Genomic DNA, 21,071 nt, shown 5'->3' with positions numbered 1-21,071 from the left:
AGTGTGAATGTTGTCTGTCTATCTGTGTTGGCCCTGCGATGAGGTGGCGACTTGTCCAGGGTGTACCCCGCCTTCCGCCCGATTGTAGCTGAGATAGGCTCCAGCGCCCCCCGCGACCCCAAAGGGAATAAGCGATAGAAAATGGATGGATGGATGATTGAAGGAAGGAGGAACAGCACAAATTACACAAAAGCACTAAGAACTTGCACCCATACTCAAAGTGGGCCATAGATACAGGGCGGCAACAAGCTAAACAAAACATCATCAAGAGGAAATAAAAAACCAACAAAAGTAATGAGAAAGAAAACAGGGCCATGGTCATACATGGTCACAAAGAGGACCATGAACACCTACATCAATAATCCGGTCAAACCTCACACCAAACTACGACAGCTGTGAGTTCACACCAAAGACAAAATAGACCAATATCTAAAATGCAAGGTAATATATGAGATACCTTGTTTGCCGTGCAACAAATCATACGTGGGAAAAACCGGCAGAGCGTGTAACATCAGGAAGAAAGAGCACAGACAAGAATGTGAAAAGGAAACAGCTTTGTGTGTGGTCCAATTCAATTATTTAGTGTCTCTGGATCTTGTTTAAATCTCAGCTCAGATAATACAGTTCTTGGAGAAAGGTTTTGGAGAGTCAAGCAGTACAGTCCATGTGCTGGGGTTAAGGGTGGAAATGTGTAGAGGGTTGGCTCCAGATCCTCCTACCAGCCCAGACAGAACAGGTGGTGGGGTTCCTGGCTGGAATCTCCCAAGAACGATCCTTGGACTAGATGCTTTTTTTCCTTAGCTCGCCATCATGAAGAGAAGCCTGGCCTGTGTAAGAACCAATCAGTGTGTACACAAATCAAATATCTTAATTAAATAACACTTATTGCATTATAAAGTATTCAGAACAGGTTCTAGTTTTTTCCTCAATATTGTACAATATAAATCAACATACAGACCCCGTTTCCATATGAGTTGGGAAATTGTGTTGGATGTAAATATAAACGGAAATCCTTTTCAACCCATATTCAATTGAATGCACTACAAAAACAAGATATTTGATGTTCAAACTCATAAACTTTATTTATTTTTTTGCAAATAATAATTAACTTAGAATTGTATGGCTGCAACACGTGCCAAAGTAGTTGGGAAAGGGCATGTTTAAAGTTAAAGTTAAAGTTAAAGTACCAATGATTGTCACACACACACTAGGTGTGGCGAGATTATTCTCTGCATTTGACCCATCACCCTTGATCACCCCCTGGGAGGTGAGGGGAGCAGTGGGCAGCAGCGGTGGCCGCGCCCGGGAATCATTTTGGTGATTTAACCCCCAATTCCAACCCTTGATGCTGAGTGCCAAGCAGGGAGGTAATGGGTCCCATTTTTTATAGTCTTTGGTATGACTCGGCCGGGATTTGAACTCCCAACCTACCGATCTCAGGACGGACACTCTAACCACTAGGCCACTGAGTAGGTACCACTGTGTTACATGGCCTTTCCTTTTAACAACACTCAGTAAACGTTTGGGAACTGAGGAGACACATTTTTTAAGCTTTTCAGGTGGAATTCTTTCCCATTCTTGCTTGATGTACAGCTTAAGTTGTTCAACAGTCCGGGGGTCTCCGTTGTGGTATTTTAGGCTTCATAATGCGCCACACATTTTCAATGGGAGACAGGTCTGGACTACAGGCAGGCCAGTCTAGTACCCGCACTCTTTTACTATGAAGCCACGTTGATGTAACACGTGGCTTGGCATTGTCTTGCTGAAATAAGCAGGGGCGTCCATGGTAACGTTGCATGGATGGCGACATATGTTGCTCCAAAACCTGTATGTACCTTTCACCATTAATGGTGCCTTCACAGATGTGTAAGTTACCCATGTCTTGGGCACTAATACACCCCCATACCATCACAGATGCTAGGTTTTCAACTTTGCGCCTAGAACAATCCGGATGGTTCTTTTCCTCTTTGGTCCAGAGGACACAACGTCCACAGTTTCCAAAAACAATTTGAAATGTGGACTCGTCAGACCACAGAACACTTCTCCACTTTGTATCAGTCCATCTTAGATGAGCTCAGGCCCAGCGTAGCCGACGGCGTTTCTGGGTGTTGTTGATCAACGGTTTTTGCCTTGCATAGGAGAGTTTTAACTTGCACTTACAGATGTAGCGACCAACTGTAGTTACTGACAGTGGGTTTCTGAAGTGTTCCTGAGCCCATGTGGTGATATCCTTTACCCACTGATGTCGCTTGTTGATGCAGTACAGCCTGAGGGATCGAAGGTCACGGGCTTAGCTGCTTACGTGCAGTAGAGATGCGCGGTTTGCGGGCACAACCGCGGAGTCCGCGGATTATCCGCGGATCGGGCGGATGAAATTTAAAAAAATAAGATTTTATCCGCGTGCGGGTCAGGTCGGGCGGATCAATTAGATTTTTTTTTTTTTTTTTTTTTTTTTTTTTTGCGGGTGGCAGTTAAACAAATTCGGAAATATATACACATAGTTAAATGTTGTTACCCACATACGAAAAACGAGCAGGCACCTGCTGCATATGCCACAACAGAAGAAGAAAAAAGAAAAGAGATGGACACTTTTACGGAGCGGAGAAGGGACGCCTCGCCGGTGTCCGGGACCGAGGCCCCTTCCCCCGAGAGGGCCCCACCGGGAGCCGTAGCTGAGGCGATCCGCGAGAAGGGCCCGACGCATGTCCAGGGTCACTACCGCGCCCACCGCACCGACACCCCGCCTCGTCCGCCTTCGCCGCGGCCGGCGTCACGCGCAGCAGGTAAGCAGCTTACCTGCCCGCCACCCCCCGAAATTCACATTTCTATCACAATTATCATACTGTAAACATGGTAAGCTAACTTCATTAAAATTAATAGTCCTGTCAATAGCATGGAATTACAATTCAAATGTAGTTTTTTTGTAAGCCTTTCAAAAGAATTCAAAATATGAAAAATTAATGAAAATTAATTCAAGCCATCAGACACTTGAAAAGTGGCACATCACATCTCTAATGTAATCATTTGAACTTTTCAACAGAAATAGCACTGCAAAAATATTAAGGACATACTTCTGTATTTTGGTAGTTATGCTGTCAACATTTAACAAGATTTCTTCAACTTGGACTTGAAAGCATAAATAGTATAAACACTTTTAACAGTATGTCGTGCTGTGAAATACAGCCGACAGGCTTGCGCACCACACAGGAAGCAAGGCCAAAGTGCATGCAGGTGCAGGAGAAGAAAGGACTTCTTTCATTTAAGGTTTGTGATAAACCATCAAACTCATTCGTTAAAAGGACTCTATAGTAATATAAAGCGAATTTTTCTGGACATTATCATGCAAGAAAAGTTTATTTTTGGGATCGCGATCACCGCGTAATGATTTTTAAAGGTTGCATTACAAACATGTAACTGTCCCATGTGATCAGCCAGTGCGATTGGAAGTCCATGCTCAATTATTGCCTCCGTAAATAAAACTTCGGCATTTATCACATCCAAAGAATCTGTTTGGGCGACAAAAAACGTTGAAAGTTTTCCACTTGTATCGCTAGCAACGGCATTAGACTTGTGTTTTTTTGTCCCAACGTGGTCTTTTACATCGCTAATTCCTCCGTGTCCGATCGAAAAATCTTGTCTGCACAAGGTGCAATTCGCGTAGTTTTCACCCTTTTTTTTTTAAATTAAAGAAAAAACGTATTTTTTATCACTGCACCCGTAACCCGGAATAGGTTGATGAAAACCGTACGAATTACGTGAAAACCGGAGTAGTTGGCAGGTGCCTCACTAATGCCTTGCATCGTCTATATTAGATATACCGGGCGGATGGCGGGCGGATGCAGTTCTGATCAAATGTTAGATCGGGTGGATTGCGGATGGTTGACGACTTTCTGATGCGGTTGCGGATGAAATATTTGCCTATCCGCGCATCTCTAACGTGCAGTGATTTCTCCAGATTCTCTGAACCCTTTGATGATATTACAGACCGTAGATGGTGAAATCCCTAAATTCCTTGCAATAGCTGGTTGAGAAAGGTTTTTCTCAAACTGTTCAACAATTTGCTCACGCATTTGTTGACAAAGTGGTGACCCTCGCCCCATCCTTGTTTGTGAATGACTGAGCATTTCACGGAATCTACTTTTATACCCAATCATGGCACCCACCTGTTCCCAATTTGCCTGTTCACCTGTGGAATGTTCCAAATAAATGTTTGATGAGCATTCCTCAACTTTTTTAGTATCTATTGCCACCTTTCCCAACTTTTTTGTCACGTGTTGCTGGCATCAAATTCTAAAGTTAATGATTATTTGCAAAAAACAAAAAATGTTTATCAGTTTGAACATCAAATACCGTATTTTCCGCACTATAAGGCGCACCTAAAAACCACAAATTTTCTCAAAAGCTAACAGTGCGCCTTATAACCCGGTGCGCTTTATTACGATTCATTTTCATAAAGTTTCGATCTCGCAACTTCGGTAAACAGCCGCCATCTTTTTTCCCGGTAGAACAGGAAGCGCTTCTTCTTCTACGCAAGCAACCGCCAAGGTAAGCACCCGCCCCCATAGAACAGGAAGCGCTTCTTCTTCTACTGTAAGCTACCGCCCGCCCCCGGAAGAAGAAGAAAAAACGCGCGGATATCACCGTACGTTTCATTTCCTGTTTACATCTGTAAAGACCACAAAATGGCTCCTACTAAGCGAAAAGGATCCGGTTCATAAAAAGACGCAATCTCTCCATCCGCACACGGATTACTACCGTATTTCACAGCAACTGATATTCCTGTGAACCGCACTGTGGAACGGGAGCACGTACGGTGAATATTCGCACCACAGGGAATGAGAAGTCATCCTTCACTGTGGTTCTAGCTTGCCATGCTAACTTCCACCCATGGTGATATTCAAAAGGAAGACCTTGCCAAAAGAGACCTTTCCAGCCGGCGTCATCATAAAAGCTAACTCGAAGGGATGGATGGGTGAAGAAAAGATGAGCGAGTGGTTAAGGGAAGTTTACGCGAAGAGGCCGGGTGGCTTTTTTCACACAGCTCCGAAGGCGAACACACCTTCACTAAGACGGGCAGACAGCACCGGACGACATACGCCAACTTTTGCCAGTGGATCGTAAATGCCTGAGCAGATATTTCGGTCACAACTGTGGTCCGAGCTTTCCGGAAGGCAGGATTCACAGAACTACTGGACAACAGCGACACTGACTCCGATGACTTCGACGAGACGGAACCGGCCATTTTGGATCCCACGCTTGCGCAACTTTTCAATTCGGACACCGAAGACGAAGAATTCGAAGGATTTACGAATGAAGAATAACTTCAGAAGGTGAGCGCTATGTTTATTTTGTGTGTTGTGACATTAACGTTCGAGCAACATTATGTTGCTATTGCTCTACACCATTTTGAATTTTACTATGTTTGTGATTGCACATTTGCGTACATTTTGGGACAGAGTTGTTAGAACGCTGGTTTTCAATATATTATTAAAGTTTGACTGAACTATCTGACTGTTTTTTTGACATTCCCTTTAGCGCAGCGTAGGCGCGGCTTATAATCCGGGGCGGCTTATTGGTGGACAAAGTTATGAAATATGTAATTCATTGAAGGTGCGGCTAATAATCCGGTGCGCCTTATAGTGCGGAAAATACGGTATGTTGTATTTGTAGCATATTCAACTGCATATGGGTTGAAAAGGATTTGCAAATCATTGTATTCCGTTTATATTTACATCTAACACAATTTCCCAACTCATATGGAAACGGGGTTTGTACTTGCCAATTCCTGCTACAGGCTTATAAGCGCTTGCTGATTGGACAGCGGCGGTCACGTGACAAAGAGTGATAGCAAGAGCCTAATAGTCTCCGCAAAAGTATGTATTTGACACCTGCGTTACACCAGCATGCCGTGTGTTGTGCCTCGGTGTGCATTGTTTACACAACGTGCGGTACGCTACTTATGTCAGTCCGTGCAGTGCGCTACTTAATATGTTCGTGTGGAAACTCGTTCGGTACACCTCCGAACCGAACCAAACCCTCCGTACCGAAACGGTTCAATACAAATACACCCTTACCGTTTTCATAACAGTCAATTTGCATTGACTATTGTCACATCAGAAACTGGCGTGACCATAGATTCACACCACATTGTAAAGTGACTTTATACGACTTTCCTTCTTAGTCAGAAATGACTGGCAGTCAACTAATTTTAGTTTGTTGTGTCCCCTGAGAGCAGCACCAAAGGGAGGTCAGCTCAACAAGGAGTCAGATGACAGTCAGGGCAGCTATGATTGGAAGTGGGTTTTCCACTGTGGAAGGTCAAGGCACTTTTACCCACAGTCAGTTGGTACCTTCTTTGCTTGAGCACACATTCGTTTGTAGGAGTTAGTCAGTTGTTTTATCTAAGAGGGAAATACGCACAGAAGATCTCTGGCCACTAACCGAGTTGCTTCTTTTCATCATGGAAAGCTCATGGCTACTGAGGGCAGCTTGTGTTGTGATGGTGATGACAGGTGTGTATCTGTAAACTACTTTTTAAGGTCTTCTCGTGAGTCATGGTGTATGTTTGGCTGTTGGAAAGTGCTTGTACGCACAAAAACACAAGAGTTTTTATTTGTGTCGTCTGCTCAAGTAGCTATTGTGGTTTGAGCCTCAACTTACACACCGCAAAAAGTCAGTGTTCAAAAACGAGAAAAAACAAAACAAAAATTAGGGGTATTTTATTTGAATTAAGCAAAATTATCTGCCAATAGAACAAGAAAATTTGGCTTGGCAAGACTTTCCAAAACAAGTCAAATTAGCTAACGTCAATGAACCCCAAAATACCTTGAAATAAGTATATTCTCACTAATAACAAGTGCACTTTTCTTGGTAAAAAAAAAAAAAAAAGACCTTTTTGCTCAATATGTTGAAAAATATTCTTAATTAAGTAAATGCTAGTGCCATTATCTTGACATAATGATATGCGCTCGGCATTACATTTCTTGAAACCAGCAAACTTATATCCATCCATCCATCTTCTTCCGCTTATCCGAGGTCGGGTCGCGGGGGCAGCAGCTTAAGCAGGGAAGCCCAGACTTCCCTCTCCCCAGCCACTTCGTGCAGCTCCTCCCGGGGGATCCCGAGGCGTTCCCAGGCCAGCCGGGAGACATAGTCTTCCCAGCGTGTCCTGGGTCTTCCCCGTGGCCTCCTACCGGTCGGACGTGCCCGAAACACCTTCCTAGGGAGGCGTTCGGGTGGCATCCTGACCAGATGCCCAAACCACCTCATCTGGCTCCTCTCGATGTGGAGGAGCAGCGGCTTTACTTTGAGCTCCCCCCGAATGACAGAGCTTCTCACCCTATCTCTAAGGGAGAGCCCCGCCACTCGGCGGAGGAAACTCATTTCGGCCGCTTGTACCCATGATCTTGTCCTTTCGGTCATAACCCAAAGCTCATGACCATAGGTGAGGATGGGAACGTAGATCGACCGGTAAATCGAGAGCTTTGCCTTCCGGCTCAGCTCCTTTTTCACCACAACGGATCGATACAGCGTCCGCATTACTGAAAACGTCGCACCGATCCGCCTGTCGATCTCACGATCCACTCTTCCCCCACTCGTGAACAAGACTCCGAGGTACTTGAACTCCTCCACTTGGGGCAAGATCTCCTCCCCAACCCGGAGATGACACTCCACCCTTTTCCGGGAGAGAACCATGGACTCGGACTTGGAGGTGCTGATTCCCATCCCAGTCGCTTCACACTCGGCTGCGAACCGATCCAGCGAGAGCTGAAGATCTTGGCCGGAGGAAGCCATCAGGACCACATCATCTGCAAATAGCAGAGACCTAATCCTGCAGCCACCAAACCAGATACCCTCAACGCCCTGACTGCGCCTAGAAATTCTGTCCATAAAGGTTATGAACAGAATCGGTGACAAAGGGCAGTCTTGGCAGAGTCCAACCCTCACTGGAAACGTGTCCGACTTACTGCCGGCAATGCGGACCAAGCTCTGACACTGATTATACAGGGCGCGAACTGCCACAATAAGACAGTCCGTTACCCCATACTCTCTGAGCACTCCCCACAGGACTTCCCGGGGTACACGGTCGAATGCCTTCTCCAAGTCCACAAAGCACATGTAGACTGGTTGGGCAAACTCCCATGCACCCTCAAGGACCCTGCCGAGAGTATAGAGCTGGTCCACAGTTCCACGACCAGGACGAAAACCACACTGTTCCTCCTGAATCCGAGGTTTGACTATCCGGCGTAGCCTCCTCTCCAGTACACCTGAATAGACCTTACCGGGAAGGCTGAGGAGTGTGATCCCACGATAGTTGGAACACACCCTCCAGTTCCCCTTCTTAAAGAGAGGAACCACCACCCCGGTCTGCCAATCCAGAGGTACCGCCCCCGATGTCCACGCGATGTTGCAGAATCTTGTCAACCAAGACAGCCCCACAACATCCAGAGCCTTAAGGGACTCCGGGCGGATCTCATCCACCCCCGGGGCCTTGCCACCGAGGAGCTTTTTAACTACCTCGGCAACATCAGCCCCAGAAATAGGAGAGCCCACCACAGATTCCCCAGGCCCTGCTTCCTCATAGGAAGAGAATACTTCGAAGACCTCCTGAATCCTACCAGCAAACTTATACTAAAAACTAATTTATTGTTCTTAATGGAAAGGCAACAAGGCAACCACTTGTTACTCTCGGGGTCTCCTAGCCGCTCAGGCAAATCATATTGTCTAAAAATGCATTTTTCCATGGATAACATGACATAATCGCGCCAAGTGCGTGCTCTTTCAGTCAATTAGTGCGCATATATACAGCCCGGCCCCTGGCCAAAAATGTTTTAATTGTCATTTTGAGGAATTTACCTGAATGTGCATGAACTATTTCTGTTCAAAATTGTTTGAATTGTTAAATGTTTAAATATTAACTGTCAGTTTACTGTACTGTGCCAACTGTACTACTATATGAGTACGTATTTTCTATTGTTTCATTGAAAATAAAACAGCAAAGTCCATTTGGCTGTCATCTGTTTTAATTATGAGACACAATTGTGTCAAAGTCATGATTTTTTTTTTTCATGCTTGAAATAAGAAATGATTACTTTAAAAAAGCAGTTTTATACTTGTGAGTGTTGATGACACAGCTTTGCAACAGTTGATATTCTAGTTTCAAGCATGTTTTACTCAATATAGGTCATAAAATCTCAGCAACAAGCTGTAATATCTTACTGACATCATTTAGGACCAAAACACTTAAAACAAGTAAAACACTCTTAACATAAAATCTGCTTAGTGAGAAGAATTATCTTATTAGACAGAAAATAAGCAAATATCACCCTTATTTGAGATATTTAATCCTACTTAGATTTCAGTTTTTGCAGTGCAGTGACAACTGAGCAGTGGCGGGCCGTGCATTTCCCACCTAGGCTTTCAGTGATGGCTTACTTAGTTCGACTTCAATAATTACCTCTCAAAATACAATCATTTATGTCGCCACAGTGACCACGGCTTGGAAATTACTGTACAAAAACATACTTGCTCACTGCTGGGCATTGAATCAACCTAATTTGTCACTAGTGTACAAAACGGGCTATTTAATTGGCACATTTAAAAATCAATAAACCCGCGTCGGACGTGGTACTGTCAAAACAAAAATAATTGTAAAAAACATATTGAATGTGAAAAAATATATTTGAATTCACGATTCGTAATGGCCATTTGATGCCATATACACTGCAAAAAGTCAGTGCTCAAAAACAAGAAAAAAAATACAAAAATGAGGGGTATTTTATTTGAACTAAGCAAAATTATCTGCCAAAAGAACAAGAACATTTGACTTGTAAAGACTTTCCAAAACAAGTAAAATTACCTAACCTCAATGAACCCAAAAATACCTTAAAATAAGTATATTCTCACTAATAACAACTGTACTACTATATGAGTACGTTATTTCTATTGTTTCATTGAAAATAAAACAGCAAAGTCCATTTGGCTGTCATCTACATTTACACCTACTCAGTGGCCTAGTGGCTAGAGTGTCCGCCCTGAGATCGGTAGGTTGTGGGTTCAAACCCCGGCCGAGTCATACCAAAGACTATAAAAATGGGACCCATTAACTCCCTGCTTGGCACTCAGTATCAAGGGTTGGAATTGGGGGTTATGGGGTGTCCCCAGCTAAATGACAGATAGTTAATAGTAATGGACCATTTGTACACTCAGTTGCATTAACATTGATATTACACATGTGGGCCCATAGATAGAAATAACATTGAATGTCGCTTTGATGTAGCAAGCAACTTTTGCCGTGGAGCTTGTAGTGTAGCTTGCTACAATTCTCAGGGGATAGCTTCCACCGTGTTGTTGTGAAAGTTAAATTGTTTGTGAAAGTGTTAGACGTGTGCATAAATCAGAATATAATTGAGAATGTCTCCCAATTATCAATTGCATTCCATTCATTGAGGCTGCAATATATATATATATATATATATATATATATTTTTTTTTTTTTCAAATGTATGAAATTCCGGAATCATTAGATTTTTCATATTTCATAGAAAAAGGCAGTGACGTTGCTGTGAGGTTGATGGCTGGTGAGGCACTGACTTTATCACAGTCAGATTTACAAACATATGAACCCTAAAGAGTATCTTATTCACCATTTGATTGGCAGCAGAACGGGTTATGTTTAAAAGCTCATACCAGCATTCTTCCCTGCTTGGCACTCAGCATCAAGGGTTGGAATTGGGGGTTAAATCACCAAAAATTATTCCCGGGCGCGGCGCCGCTGCTGCCCACTGCTCCCCTCACCTCCCAGGGGGTGATCAAGGGGATGGGTCAAATGCAGACGACAAATTTCATTACACCTAGTGTGTGTGTGACAATCGTTGGTACTTTAACTTAACTTTAACTTTACACATACAAACTGTAGCACATAAAAAAGCACATTTAATAAAAAAAACGTTATTATGGTCTTACCTTTACTTATAAATTAAGTCCATGCGCTGCAACTAAAGCCCTCACTTAAACTTTCCACGTGCAAGATTGAATCTATTTAAAAAAGTGTAACCGAGGGTTTATACATGTCGCCTATACTGTATGAAACTACAAAATAACAAACACGGAGGCTCCAGTTTACACAAGGACCACTTTATTTACATTCTTTCAAAAACCTCCGCAACGTGTCATCACTTCCGCTCTTAGCGCCTTCAAAATAAGAGCTCAAGGCATATACTGTATAACAGCGCATAACAGGAACTTAACATCACAAAGAGGAAAGCCCATAAAAATAGGTTACAAAAGTTATTTAATAAGAAGCCAAAAAGTGCAAAAACAATAATGTTCGTGTTGGAGGAGTTGTGAATTAGGTACACCTGCAGTGTGCAGGTGTACCTAATTTTGTGGCCCTGCAGTCATTCACAACTCCTCCAACACGAACATTATTGTTTTTGCACATTTTGGCTTCTTATGAAATAACTTTTTTAAATAGATTCAATCTTGCACGTGGAAAGTTTAAGTGTGGGCTTTAGTTGATATAACAATTCTACGGCGGGGGTGCAGGAGGCGGGACTACTGCGAGCCTCAGCCAGTGCGTCTTTTGCAGCCGTTTTATGATCGCTCAGCACAAGAAATACTTTACACACATACAGTTGTTGACAAAATACACTACATTATATACCTCAGCTAACTAAACTATGTAAATGTATAATATAATTTGTATAGCAATACGGTCTCACTGCACAGCAGGCCAGCAGTTAGCCGAGTCCGGAATCCATGTTGAGGCACTGAGTGATGTGCCTCAACTGGCTGCTGTTCACCGCACCGTCTCTTCTCAGTATTTTAACGGCAAATGTGAAAATTCAGCGATTTTGAATAAAAATAATCTAAAACTGGTGAAGTTAAATGGAAAATAACTTTATAGTTAAAAATAATACATATAACAATTTTTTTTTTTTTTTATTTTTTTTTTTTTTTTTTATGTCCTGTCCAGCTTCTCAGGCAAATCATATAGTTGATGTAGATGCCCATGTCGGCTGTTCAGATTTACTTTACAAAAGAGAAGTGTAGGATACTTCTCTTGTTGCCTTATTTGTATTTGACTTTATTAAATGTATTTATATTATCATTTAGTGCAGCCGGGCCGGAGCAGGAGGGGATAGAAAGAGGGAAAAAAAAGAAGACAGAGGGGGAAATTGTGGGGACAAGAGGGGGATTAGACAGAGAGACAAAAACAACAACAGCAAACAACAACAACAACAACAATAGAGCAACATCAGCAAATATGACATGTACAAATATGATGGTAAAAGTAATAGCAAATAAGCAGTTAGCGAAAAATAAAAAATAATACAGAAATGACAATGAGCATTATTACACTACAAATGGATCAATACAAATACCAATAGAAATAGCGCTATTGATAATGAACAATACCAATAATTTACCTTTATTATCAACAATACAGTTGTTTAAATGCAACAATACATATACGTAATGATAACTTGAGATACGAAAGAATGCAGAAAAATGGAGGGGGAGAAAGAGAAGCAACCTACATAAACCTTGTAGATTGTTATAGTCACAATAGGTTAAGCTTTGTCAGTGTGCCATGTGTTACACCCAGTTTACCCTAGGGCAACAACGTTAATATATGTTTGATGAAACGTGATTATATGCATATAACAATACATATAACAATTTAATTTTTTTTTTTTTCCTTTTTACATTTTTTTTCTTTCCCTGATGGCAGGTGAGGCAGAGCCTAGTGACTGCACGTCACTGGAAAAAGGTATTCCTATAAACCACATGTACACATTATATTAATCAAAGTAAATAAATAATAAATAGATGAATAGGCTCCAGCACCCCCCGCGACCCCAAAAAGCACAAGCGGTAGAAAATGGATGGATGGATGGATGGATGAATTGTGGTGCTTTGGAGCATTCACACAAATATCATAAAAAATACAATTAAGCCATGATTACAAAATTAAAACAAAACAGGCTTTTATTGTACACCAAACATTGTAAAATGTCCTGTGTGGTTATCAATAAACTAGACCAGTGGTTCTCAAATGGGGGTACGCGTACCCCTGGGGGCAGGCCCGGCCCTAACCAATCTGGCGCCCTAGGCAAGATTTTAGTTTTGGCCGTTTTGACATCTTGTGTTGATTTTTTGATGTGGTGACGTCCAAAAAGAGTCATGATACGGGAAGGGAGGGGGCGCACCGTGCGGGGGGAGGAGGGGGGGCGTAATGTTGTAACAAATAATATTTCTATTAAATAGGCTTTACTTTGCATTTTAATTAACGTGAGATTATTTTTTGTATTTAGAAATAATAGTAACAACTTTTTTTTTTCTTTTTTTTTTCTCCAACATTTGTGGCACTGGCATGGCGCCCCCTGATGGACGGCGCCCTTAGCATTTGCCTATACGGCCTATGCCACGGGCCGGCCCTGCCTGGGGGTACGTGAAGGTATGCCAAGGGGTACGTGAGATTTTTTTTTTAATTATTCTAAAAATAGCAACAATTCAAAAATCCTTTATAAATATATTTATTGAATAATACTTCAACAAAATATGAATGTATGTTCATAAACTGAACATCAAATCACGTAGGCTATTCCATTCATTACAATGCATCCATCCATCCATCCATTTTCTACCGCTTATTCCCTTTGGGGTCGCGGGGGGCGCCGGAGCCTATCTCAGCTACAATCGGGCGGAAGGCGGGGTACACCCTGGACAAGTCGCCACCTCATCGCAGCAAAATGTAAAAAGGAAAAAAAAAATAATTAAATTGTTATATGTATTGTTATATGTATTATTTTTAACTATAAAGTTATTTTCCATTTAACTTCACCAGTTTTAGATTATTTTTATTCAAAATCGCTGAATTTTCACATTTGCCGTTAAAATACTGAGAAGAGACGGTGCGGTGAACAGCAGCCAGTTGAGGCACGTCACTCAGTGCCTCAACAATGCAATATTCAGTGTTGACAGCTAGATTTTTTGTGGACATGTTCCATAAATATTGATGTTTTAAGATTCCTTTTTTTGTGAAGAAATGTTTAGAATTAAGTTAATAAATCCAGATGGATCTCTATTACAATCCCCAAAGAGGGCACTTTAAGTTGATGATTACTTCTATGTGTAGAAATCTTTATTTATAATTGAATCACGTGTTTATTTTTCAACAAGTGTTTAGTTATTGTTATATCTTTTTTTTCCAAATAGTTCAAGAAAGACCACTACAAATGAGCAATATTTTGCACTGTTATACAATTTAATCAATCAGAAACTGATGACATAGTGCTGTATTTTACTTCTTTATCTCTTTTTTTCAACCAAAAATGCTTTGCTCTGATTAGGGGGTACTTGAATTAAAAAAATGTTCAAAGGGGGTACACCACTGAAAAAAGGCTGAGAACCACTGAACTGGACAATAGATATCACTGATTGTTTTTTACTCACTTGAGGAACATACTCTGTCGACACAGCATAAACCGTGCAAACCGTGACTTCCTGTTCAGTGCAAAGTAAGCTTGGCAGTATTAACTTGGATTTTACCAGTCTGATGTCCCTGGTTTACGTTGCATGGATTTGACACCCACCTTTTTAAAGAGCAATAGGACTACTCTCGAGCGTTGTCTTCAGCACTGATGTTTGCTGCAAAGAAAGGAAAATCTGACTTTGCATTCGTTATATCTTCCCATTTAAATGTCAAGGCAGCAAGTTAGGCTCATCACCATGTCTTCTCCTGCTCTGTAGCATCCGTGTCTGGCTGCAACAGAGGGCTCTACGAGGGCGTGATCGATAAACTCTGCCTGGCTAAGTTCCACTTTGACATGGGCTCAGTGGACCGAGGTCTGTGGTGCAGCTGGCCGGACACCAGCGAGTAAGTTGACCTACTGCTAAGTCTCACTCATTAAAAAAATAAATAAAAAATTGTTACCAATGACGATACTAATCAAGGCGCTTTAAAAAAAAAAAAAAAAAGTAATGTGTGCTGTTTCAAGCATTTGGGTCTTCCGCCTCGAAAATGTACAAAACCCAAAACCAGTGAAGTTGGCACGTTGTGTAAATCGTGAATAAAAACAGAATACAACGATTTGCAAATCTTATATTCAATTGAATAGACTGCAAAGACAAGATACTTAACGTTCCATACTGGAAAACTTTGTTATTTTTTGCAATTATTAGCTCATTTGGAATGTGATGCCTGCAACATGTTCCAAAAAAGCTGGCACAATTGGCAATAAATACTGATAAAGTTGAGGAATGCTCATCAAACACTTATTTTGGAACATCCCACGGGTGAACAGGCTAATTGGGAACAGGTGGGTGCCATGATTGGGTATAAAAGCAGCTTCCATGAAATGCTCAGTCATTCACAAACAAGGATGGGGCGAGGGTCGCCACTTTTTGAACAAATGCGTCAGCAAATTGGTTTAAGAACAACATTTCTCAACAAGGAATTTAGGGATTTCACCATCTACGGTCCGTAATATCATCAAAAGGTTCAGAGAATTTTGAGAAATCACTGCACGTAAGCGATGATATTATGGACCTTCGATCCCTCAGGCGGTACTGCATTAAAAAGTGACATCATCGTGTAAAGAATATCACCACATGGGCTCAGGAACAGTTCAGAAAAACACTGTCAGTAACTACAGTTTGTCGCCACATCTGTAAGTGCAAGTTAAAACTCTACTATGCAAAGCTAAAGCCATTAATCAACAACACCCAGAAACGCCGCCGGCTTTGCTTCGCCCGAGCTCATCTAAGATGAACTGATGCAAAGTGTAAAAGTGTTCTGTGGTCTGACGAGTCCACATTTCAAATTGTTTTTGGAAACTGTGGACGTCGTGTCCTCCGGAACAAAGAGTAAAAGAACCATCCGGATTGTTATAGGCGTAAAGTTGAAAAGCCAGCATGTGTGATGGTATGGGGGTGTATTAGTGCCCAGGGCCTGGGTAACTTACACATCCGTGAAGGCACCATTAATGCTGAAAGGTACATACAGGTTTTGGAGCAACATATGTTGCCATCCAAGCAACGTTATCATGGACGCCCCTGCTTATTATTTTAGCAAGACCGTCTCCCATTGAAAATGTGTGGTGTAACATGAAGCCTAAAATACGACAACGGAGACCCCGGACTGTTGAACTACTTAAGCTGGACATCAAGCAAGAATGGGAAAGAATTCCACCTGAAAAGCTTCAAAAATTGGTCTCCTCAGTTCCCAAACGTTTACTGAGTGTTGTTAAAAGGAAAGGCCATGTAACACAGTGGTAAAAATGCCCCTGTGCCAACTTTTTTGCAATGTGTTGCTGCCATTAAATTCTAAGTTAATGATTGTTTGCAAAAAAAAAGTTTGAACATTAAATATCTTGTCTTTGCAGTCTATTCAATTGAATATAAGTTGAAAAGGATTTGCAAATCATTGTATTCTGTTTTTATTTACCATTTACACAATGTGCCAACTTCACTGGTTTTGGGTGTTGTACATCATATGGCACATGTGACAAACTCAAGGCCCAGGGACCAGACCTGGCCTGTCACGTCCTGGAAATAATGTGAATTAAAAAAAACACTTCATCTTTCTTACTAAGTTTATCCATTCTTTTAATTTTGAGAGAAAATTACATCTACTGCATAAAACTGCATGTCTTTTAAACTTGAGAACTATCTGATCGTGGGAAAAACATTATTTTGACACAGTTTTGTTGGCCCGCAATTTATTGTTGGATAAAAAAAAGGTATAGTAATTATATAGTTTTTCATTGACCCATTTTCTCTGTAAAGCACCAGTTCCATTGGCAGCAAAACAGGCCCACCATGCTTGACGGTAGGCATGGTTTTCCTGGGATTAAAGGCCTCACCTTTTCTCCTCCAAACATATTGCTGGGTATTGTGGCCAAACAGCTCAATTTTTGTTTCATATGGCATCACATGGACAAAAAAAAAGACCTTCTGGAGGAAAGTTCTGTGGTCAGAGGAAACAAAAATTTAGCTGTTTGGCCACAACAAAATTAGAAATTATTGGAAACTCAAGACAGCCATGACATTATGTCCTTCACAAGTGTATGTAAACTTTTGACCACGACTTATATATATATATATATGTATAATTCTCTTACTAAATCAATTACTTTTTGGTAAAAGTAATTGAATTAGTAAGAGAAGTAGAATTAGAATTAGAATTACTGCTGTCTTGAGTTTCCAATAATTTCTACAACTCAATTTTTTTTGTGGCCGAAAAACTCTAATTCTCTTACTAATTCAATTACTTTTGCCAAAAAAGTGTATGTAAACTTTTGACCATGACTTATATATATATGTATATAAATGTATATATGTAAATATTTTTATTTTTATTTATTTTTTAATTTTTTTTAAAGTAACGCAATATTTACTTTTCCAAGTAATTAATTTCATTTATTAAAGAGTAATTCTAATTCTAATTCTCTTACTAATTCAATAACTTTTTTTGGCAAAAGTAATTAAATTAGTGAGAGAATTATAATTAGAATTACTGCTGTCTTGAGTTTCCAATAATTTCTACAACTCAAATTTTTTTGTGGCCAAACAAACTAATTCAATTACTTTTGCCAAAAAAGTAATTGAATTAGTATTTTTTTGTGGCTAAACAACTCTAGTTCTCTTACTAATTCAATTACATTTGCCAAAAAAAGTAATTGGATTAGTAAGAGAATTAGAGTTGTTTGGCCACAAAAAAAAATTAGAGTTGTAGAATTTATTGGAAACTCAAGACAGCAGTGATTCTAATTCTAATTCTCTTACTAATTCAATTACTTTTGCCAAAAAAGTAATTGAATTAGTAAGAGAATTAGAATTAGAATTACTCTTTAATGAATGAAATTAATTACTTGGAAAAGTAAATATTGCGTTAGTTTAAAAAAAATTAAATAAAAAAAAAAAAAAATATATATATATATATATATGTATGTGTGGGAAAAAAATCACAAGACTATTTCATCTCTACAGGCCTGTTTCATGAGGGGGGGTACCCTCAATCATCAGGAGATTTTAATGGGAGCATTCGCATACCATGGTTTATATAGGGCACAGAGTGGGTGGGTACAGGCTGGCCTAGGGGCGTGGTGATTGGCTCATGTGTTACCTAGGAGGTGTTTCCGTCTATGGCGGCATGTTGTTACAATTTCGCTGCGCTTGTTGAGGGATGACAGGTCTGGACGGTAAATAATAAACAGTTTCTCTTTCAAGCATAGGTTGCATCTTTTATTACCACTATTGTAAGGTGTGCTGGATGCAAGAATTTGCCATGTTATTGAATATTCAACATTATTGTCTTTGAGGTCCCAAATGTGTTTGCTGAGTTCTGTGGTATTTCGCAGGTTTTGGTTCCTGAAAGAAGCCTTGTGATTGTTCCATCTGGTTTTGAATTCTCCCTCGGTTAATCCTACATATGTGTCGGATGTGTTAATGTCCTTGCGTATTACCTTAGATTGGTAGACAACTGATGTTTGTAAGCACCCCCCGTTGAGAGGGCAATCAGGTTTCTTTCGACAGTTACATCCTTTGTTGGTTTTGGAGTCGCTCTGTCTGGGGGCCGACGGCTCATTTGCAATTGTTTTGTTGTGGTTTGAGATGATTTGTCGTATATTGTTCATGCAGCTGTAGCTCAATTTAATGTTGTTCTTGTTGATGTAACTGGATGTAACTGTCGAAAGAAACGTGATTGCCCTCTCAACGGGGGGTGCTTACAAACATCAGTTGTCAATAATGAATTGATATTATGGGAATTACCTGCCAGATTCATTTTCAGGAGCAAAAAATTACGCAAAGAAAATGTTTTCTTAAATCTTTGCCATAGGTCTTTAACTACAGTATTTATATTTCAGTGTGAAAAAAATATCTACTGCTTGGTTAATCAAGGCCTTACATTACATTCTCGAGATGCCAAACATCACGTAGATATTTTTAGCAGCGTTAAGACCGGACTCCTGCGGTGTCACAGTGAAATGAGTCATGACAGTTCAGGTTTTTTTTTTCTTTTTGACTCACACTGTCCTGTTGTGTTTGTCTACTCTCACCTTCAGTGTTTACTCTGCCCCTTTCAGGATCTACGAGGGACTGACCAATTGCACCTACCAAGTGGCGTTGAGAATGGACTGCTTCTGGCCTGATCAGATTGTTGACCGTTTCTTTGTGGAGATCCATCGAAAGTACTTCCACGACTGCGCCCCGACTGGACGACTCATTCATGACCCGTCGGCCAAAGTCCTTGCGCCGTTTATCGGTGTGCCGGTATTGGTCACCCTTCTTGTGACTGCTCTCGTGGTGTGGAGGAGTAAACACACGGAGGGAGTTCTATAACGTTATACATAGACCCCTTACATTTCTGCAAAGTGGTACAGTTCAGTTCAGCTCGCCACTGTAAAGTTCGTAATGGAATATCCTGGTATGTTTTTCTATAATGATAGCTAAATTAGTTATCATAGGGTGACATCATAGTACATTAGTAAAGAAACATTTTGCATTCTTCCCATTCCAGTCCCACTCTTGCACAAAACAGATTATTCTGAAGTGTGTCCACCACAGCCCTCTAGGTAATGCCCAGTAATGAGCATTGGGTACCAGTTTGCACCAAAAAAATCATATGTTACAGATGAATAATGTTGGCACTTTTGACAAAAGAAAGGAGTGATATTGTGTTACATACCAAATCAAACCAAAGTGTGAACAGGCTAATTGGGAACCGGTGGGTGCCATGATTGGGTATAAAAGCAGCTTCCATGAAATGCTCAGTCATTCACAAACAAGGATGGGTCGAGGGGCGCCACTTTTTGAACAAATGCGTCAGCAAATTGTCGAACAGTTTAAGAACAACATTTCTCAACATGGAATTTAGGGATTTCACCATCTACGGTCTGTAATATCATCAAAAGGTTCCGAGAATTTTGAGAAATCACTGCACGTAAGCGATGATATTACGGACCTTCGATCCCTCAGGCGGTACTGCATCAAAAAGCGACATCAGTGTGTAAAGGATATCACCACAAGGGCTCAGGAACACTTCAGAAAAACACTGTCAGTAACTACAGTTTGGAGTGATATTGTGTTACCTACCAAATCAAACCAAAGTGTATTGCTTGGTGGACACAAGATGTTTTGTTTCTATTTTGCAGAATATGACGTGTTGCATTCACTTACTCTTAGGGTGGGGTACCTTTCACATTTCAATAAATACAATACAAATTCCTAGTACCTAGGACTTGATACCAGTACTCACAGTACCAATTTTCAGTATTTGTGTGTGTGTGTTCAAATGTGTTAATAAATGTTAATTGTTTAAAATAATCAAAATATTATTGTATTATTTTACATGGAGATGTGCTGTACTAGTTATCTTTTTCTTAAACTCTTGTCTCATTTGCAAGTATTATATAGTATACTTTGCATGCAGTTGCAATTCAAACATTTTAAATGACAGTGTGCATACGTTACTTCAAACACTAGGTAATTGTTGCCATTAGGTTGAATGCCCCGGTATTTTCTTTGGTTGTGCCCTACAAAATGTTTATACAGCAAGGGCCCAATCAACTACAGCTTTGAGCAGGGGTGGGACCAAGTCATTGTTTTGCAAGTCACAAGTAAGTCTCAAGTCTTTGCCCTCAAGTCCGAGTCAAGTCCCGAGTCAAGACAGGCAAGCCCCGAGTCAAGTCCAAAGTCAAGACTGGAAAGTCTCAAGTCAAGTCCTAAGTCCTGCATTTTGAGTTTCGAGTCCTTTCAAGTCCTTTTAACCACAGACTAATATATTAACACAGATTGTGTATGCTTTTCAAACGCTGTATTTATTTATTAAAACAAGTGCATTTTAAATTGCAGGAAAGAAAATTGTGCTGACATTGCACTTTATAATAGCACTATTAACCAGTCATTTTAAACATTAACTCATTCCTTTACAGAACAAACACATTGAAAAATAAAGTGCAAATGTACTTATTTGTACAAAAGTGTTAACATTGAAAAAACATGACATATACGTGAACATAACAAAAAAGTTGTACTTTTTATATGTCAGGGCCCTAGGCGGC

The 21,071-nt window shown here is 40.7% G+C and overlaps 1 protein-coding gene across 1 annotated transcript; it reads left to right on the top strand.

Moving 5' to 3' along the window:
• Nucleotides 1–6,352: 6,352 nt before the first annotated feature.
• Nucleotides 6,353–19,708, top strand: LOC133622607 (receptor activity-modifying protein 1-like). Its single transcript, XM_061985434.1, has 3 exons — nucleotides 6,353–6,512; nucleotides 14,758–14,884; nucleotides 19,095–19,708. Exons 1-3 carry the CDS (start codon nucleotides 6,461–6,463, stop codon nucleotides 19,348–19,350), a joined length of 435 nt encoding a protein of 144 aa, XP_061841418.1. The 5' UTR covers nucleotides 6,353–6,460; the 3' UTR covers nucleotides 19,351–19,708.
• The last annotated feature ends 1,363 nt before the right edge of the window (nucleotides 19,709–21,071 follow it).

This window comes from Nerophis lumbriciformis, linkage group LG23 (assembly GCF_033978685.3).
Source record: "Nerophis lumbriciformis linkage group LG23, RoL_Nlum_v2.1, whole genome shotgun sequence".
Taxonomy (NCBI): domain Eukaryota; kingdom Metazoa; phylum Chordata; class Actinopteri; order Syngnathiformes; family Syngnathidae; genus Nerophis; species Nerophis lumbriciformis.
Note: the sequence above shows the minus strand (reverse complement) of the source record. Positions and strands in the feature narration are given on the sequence as shown.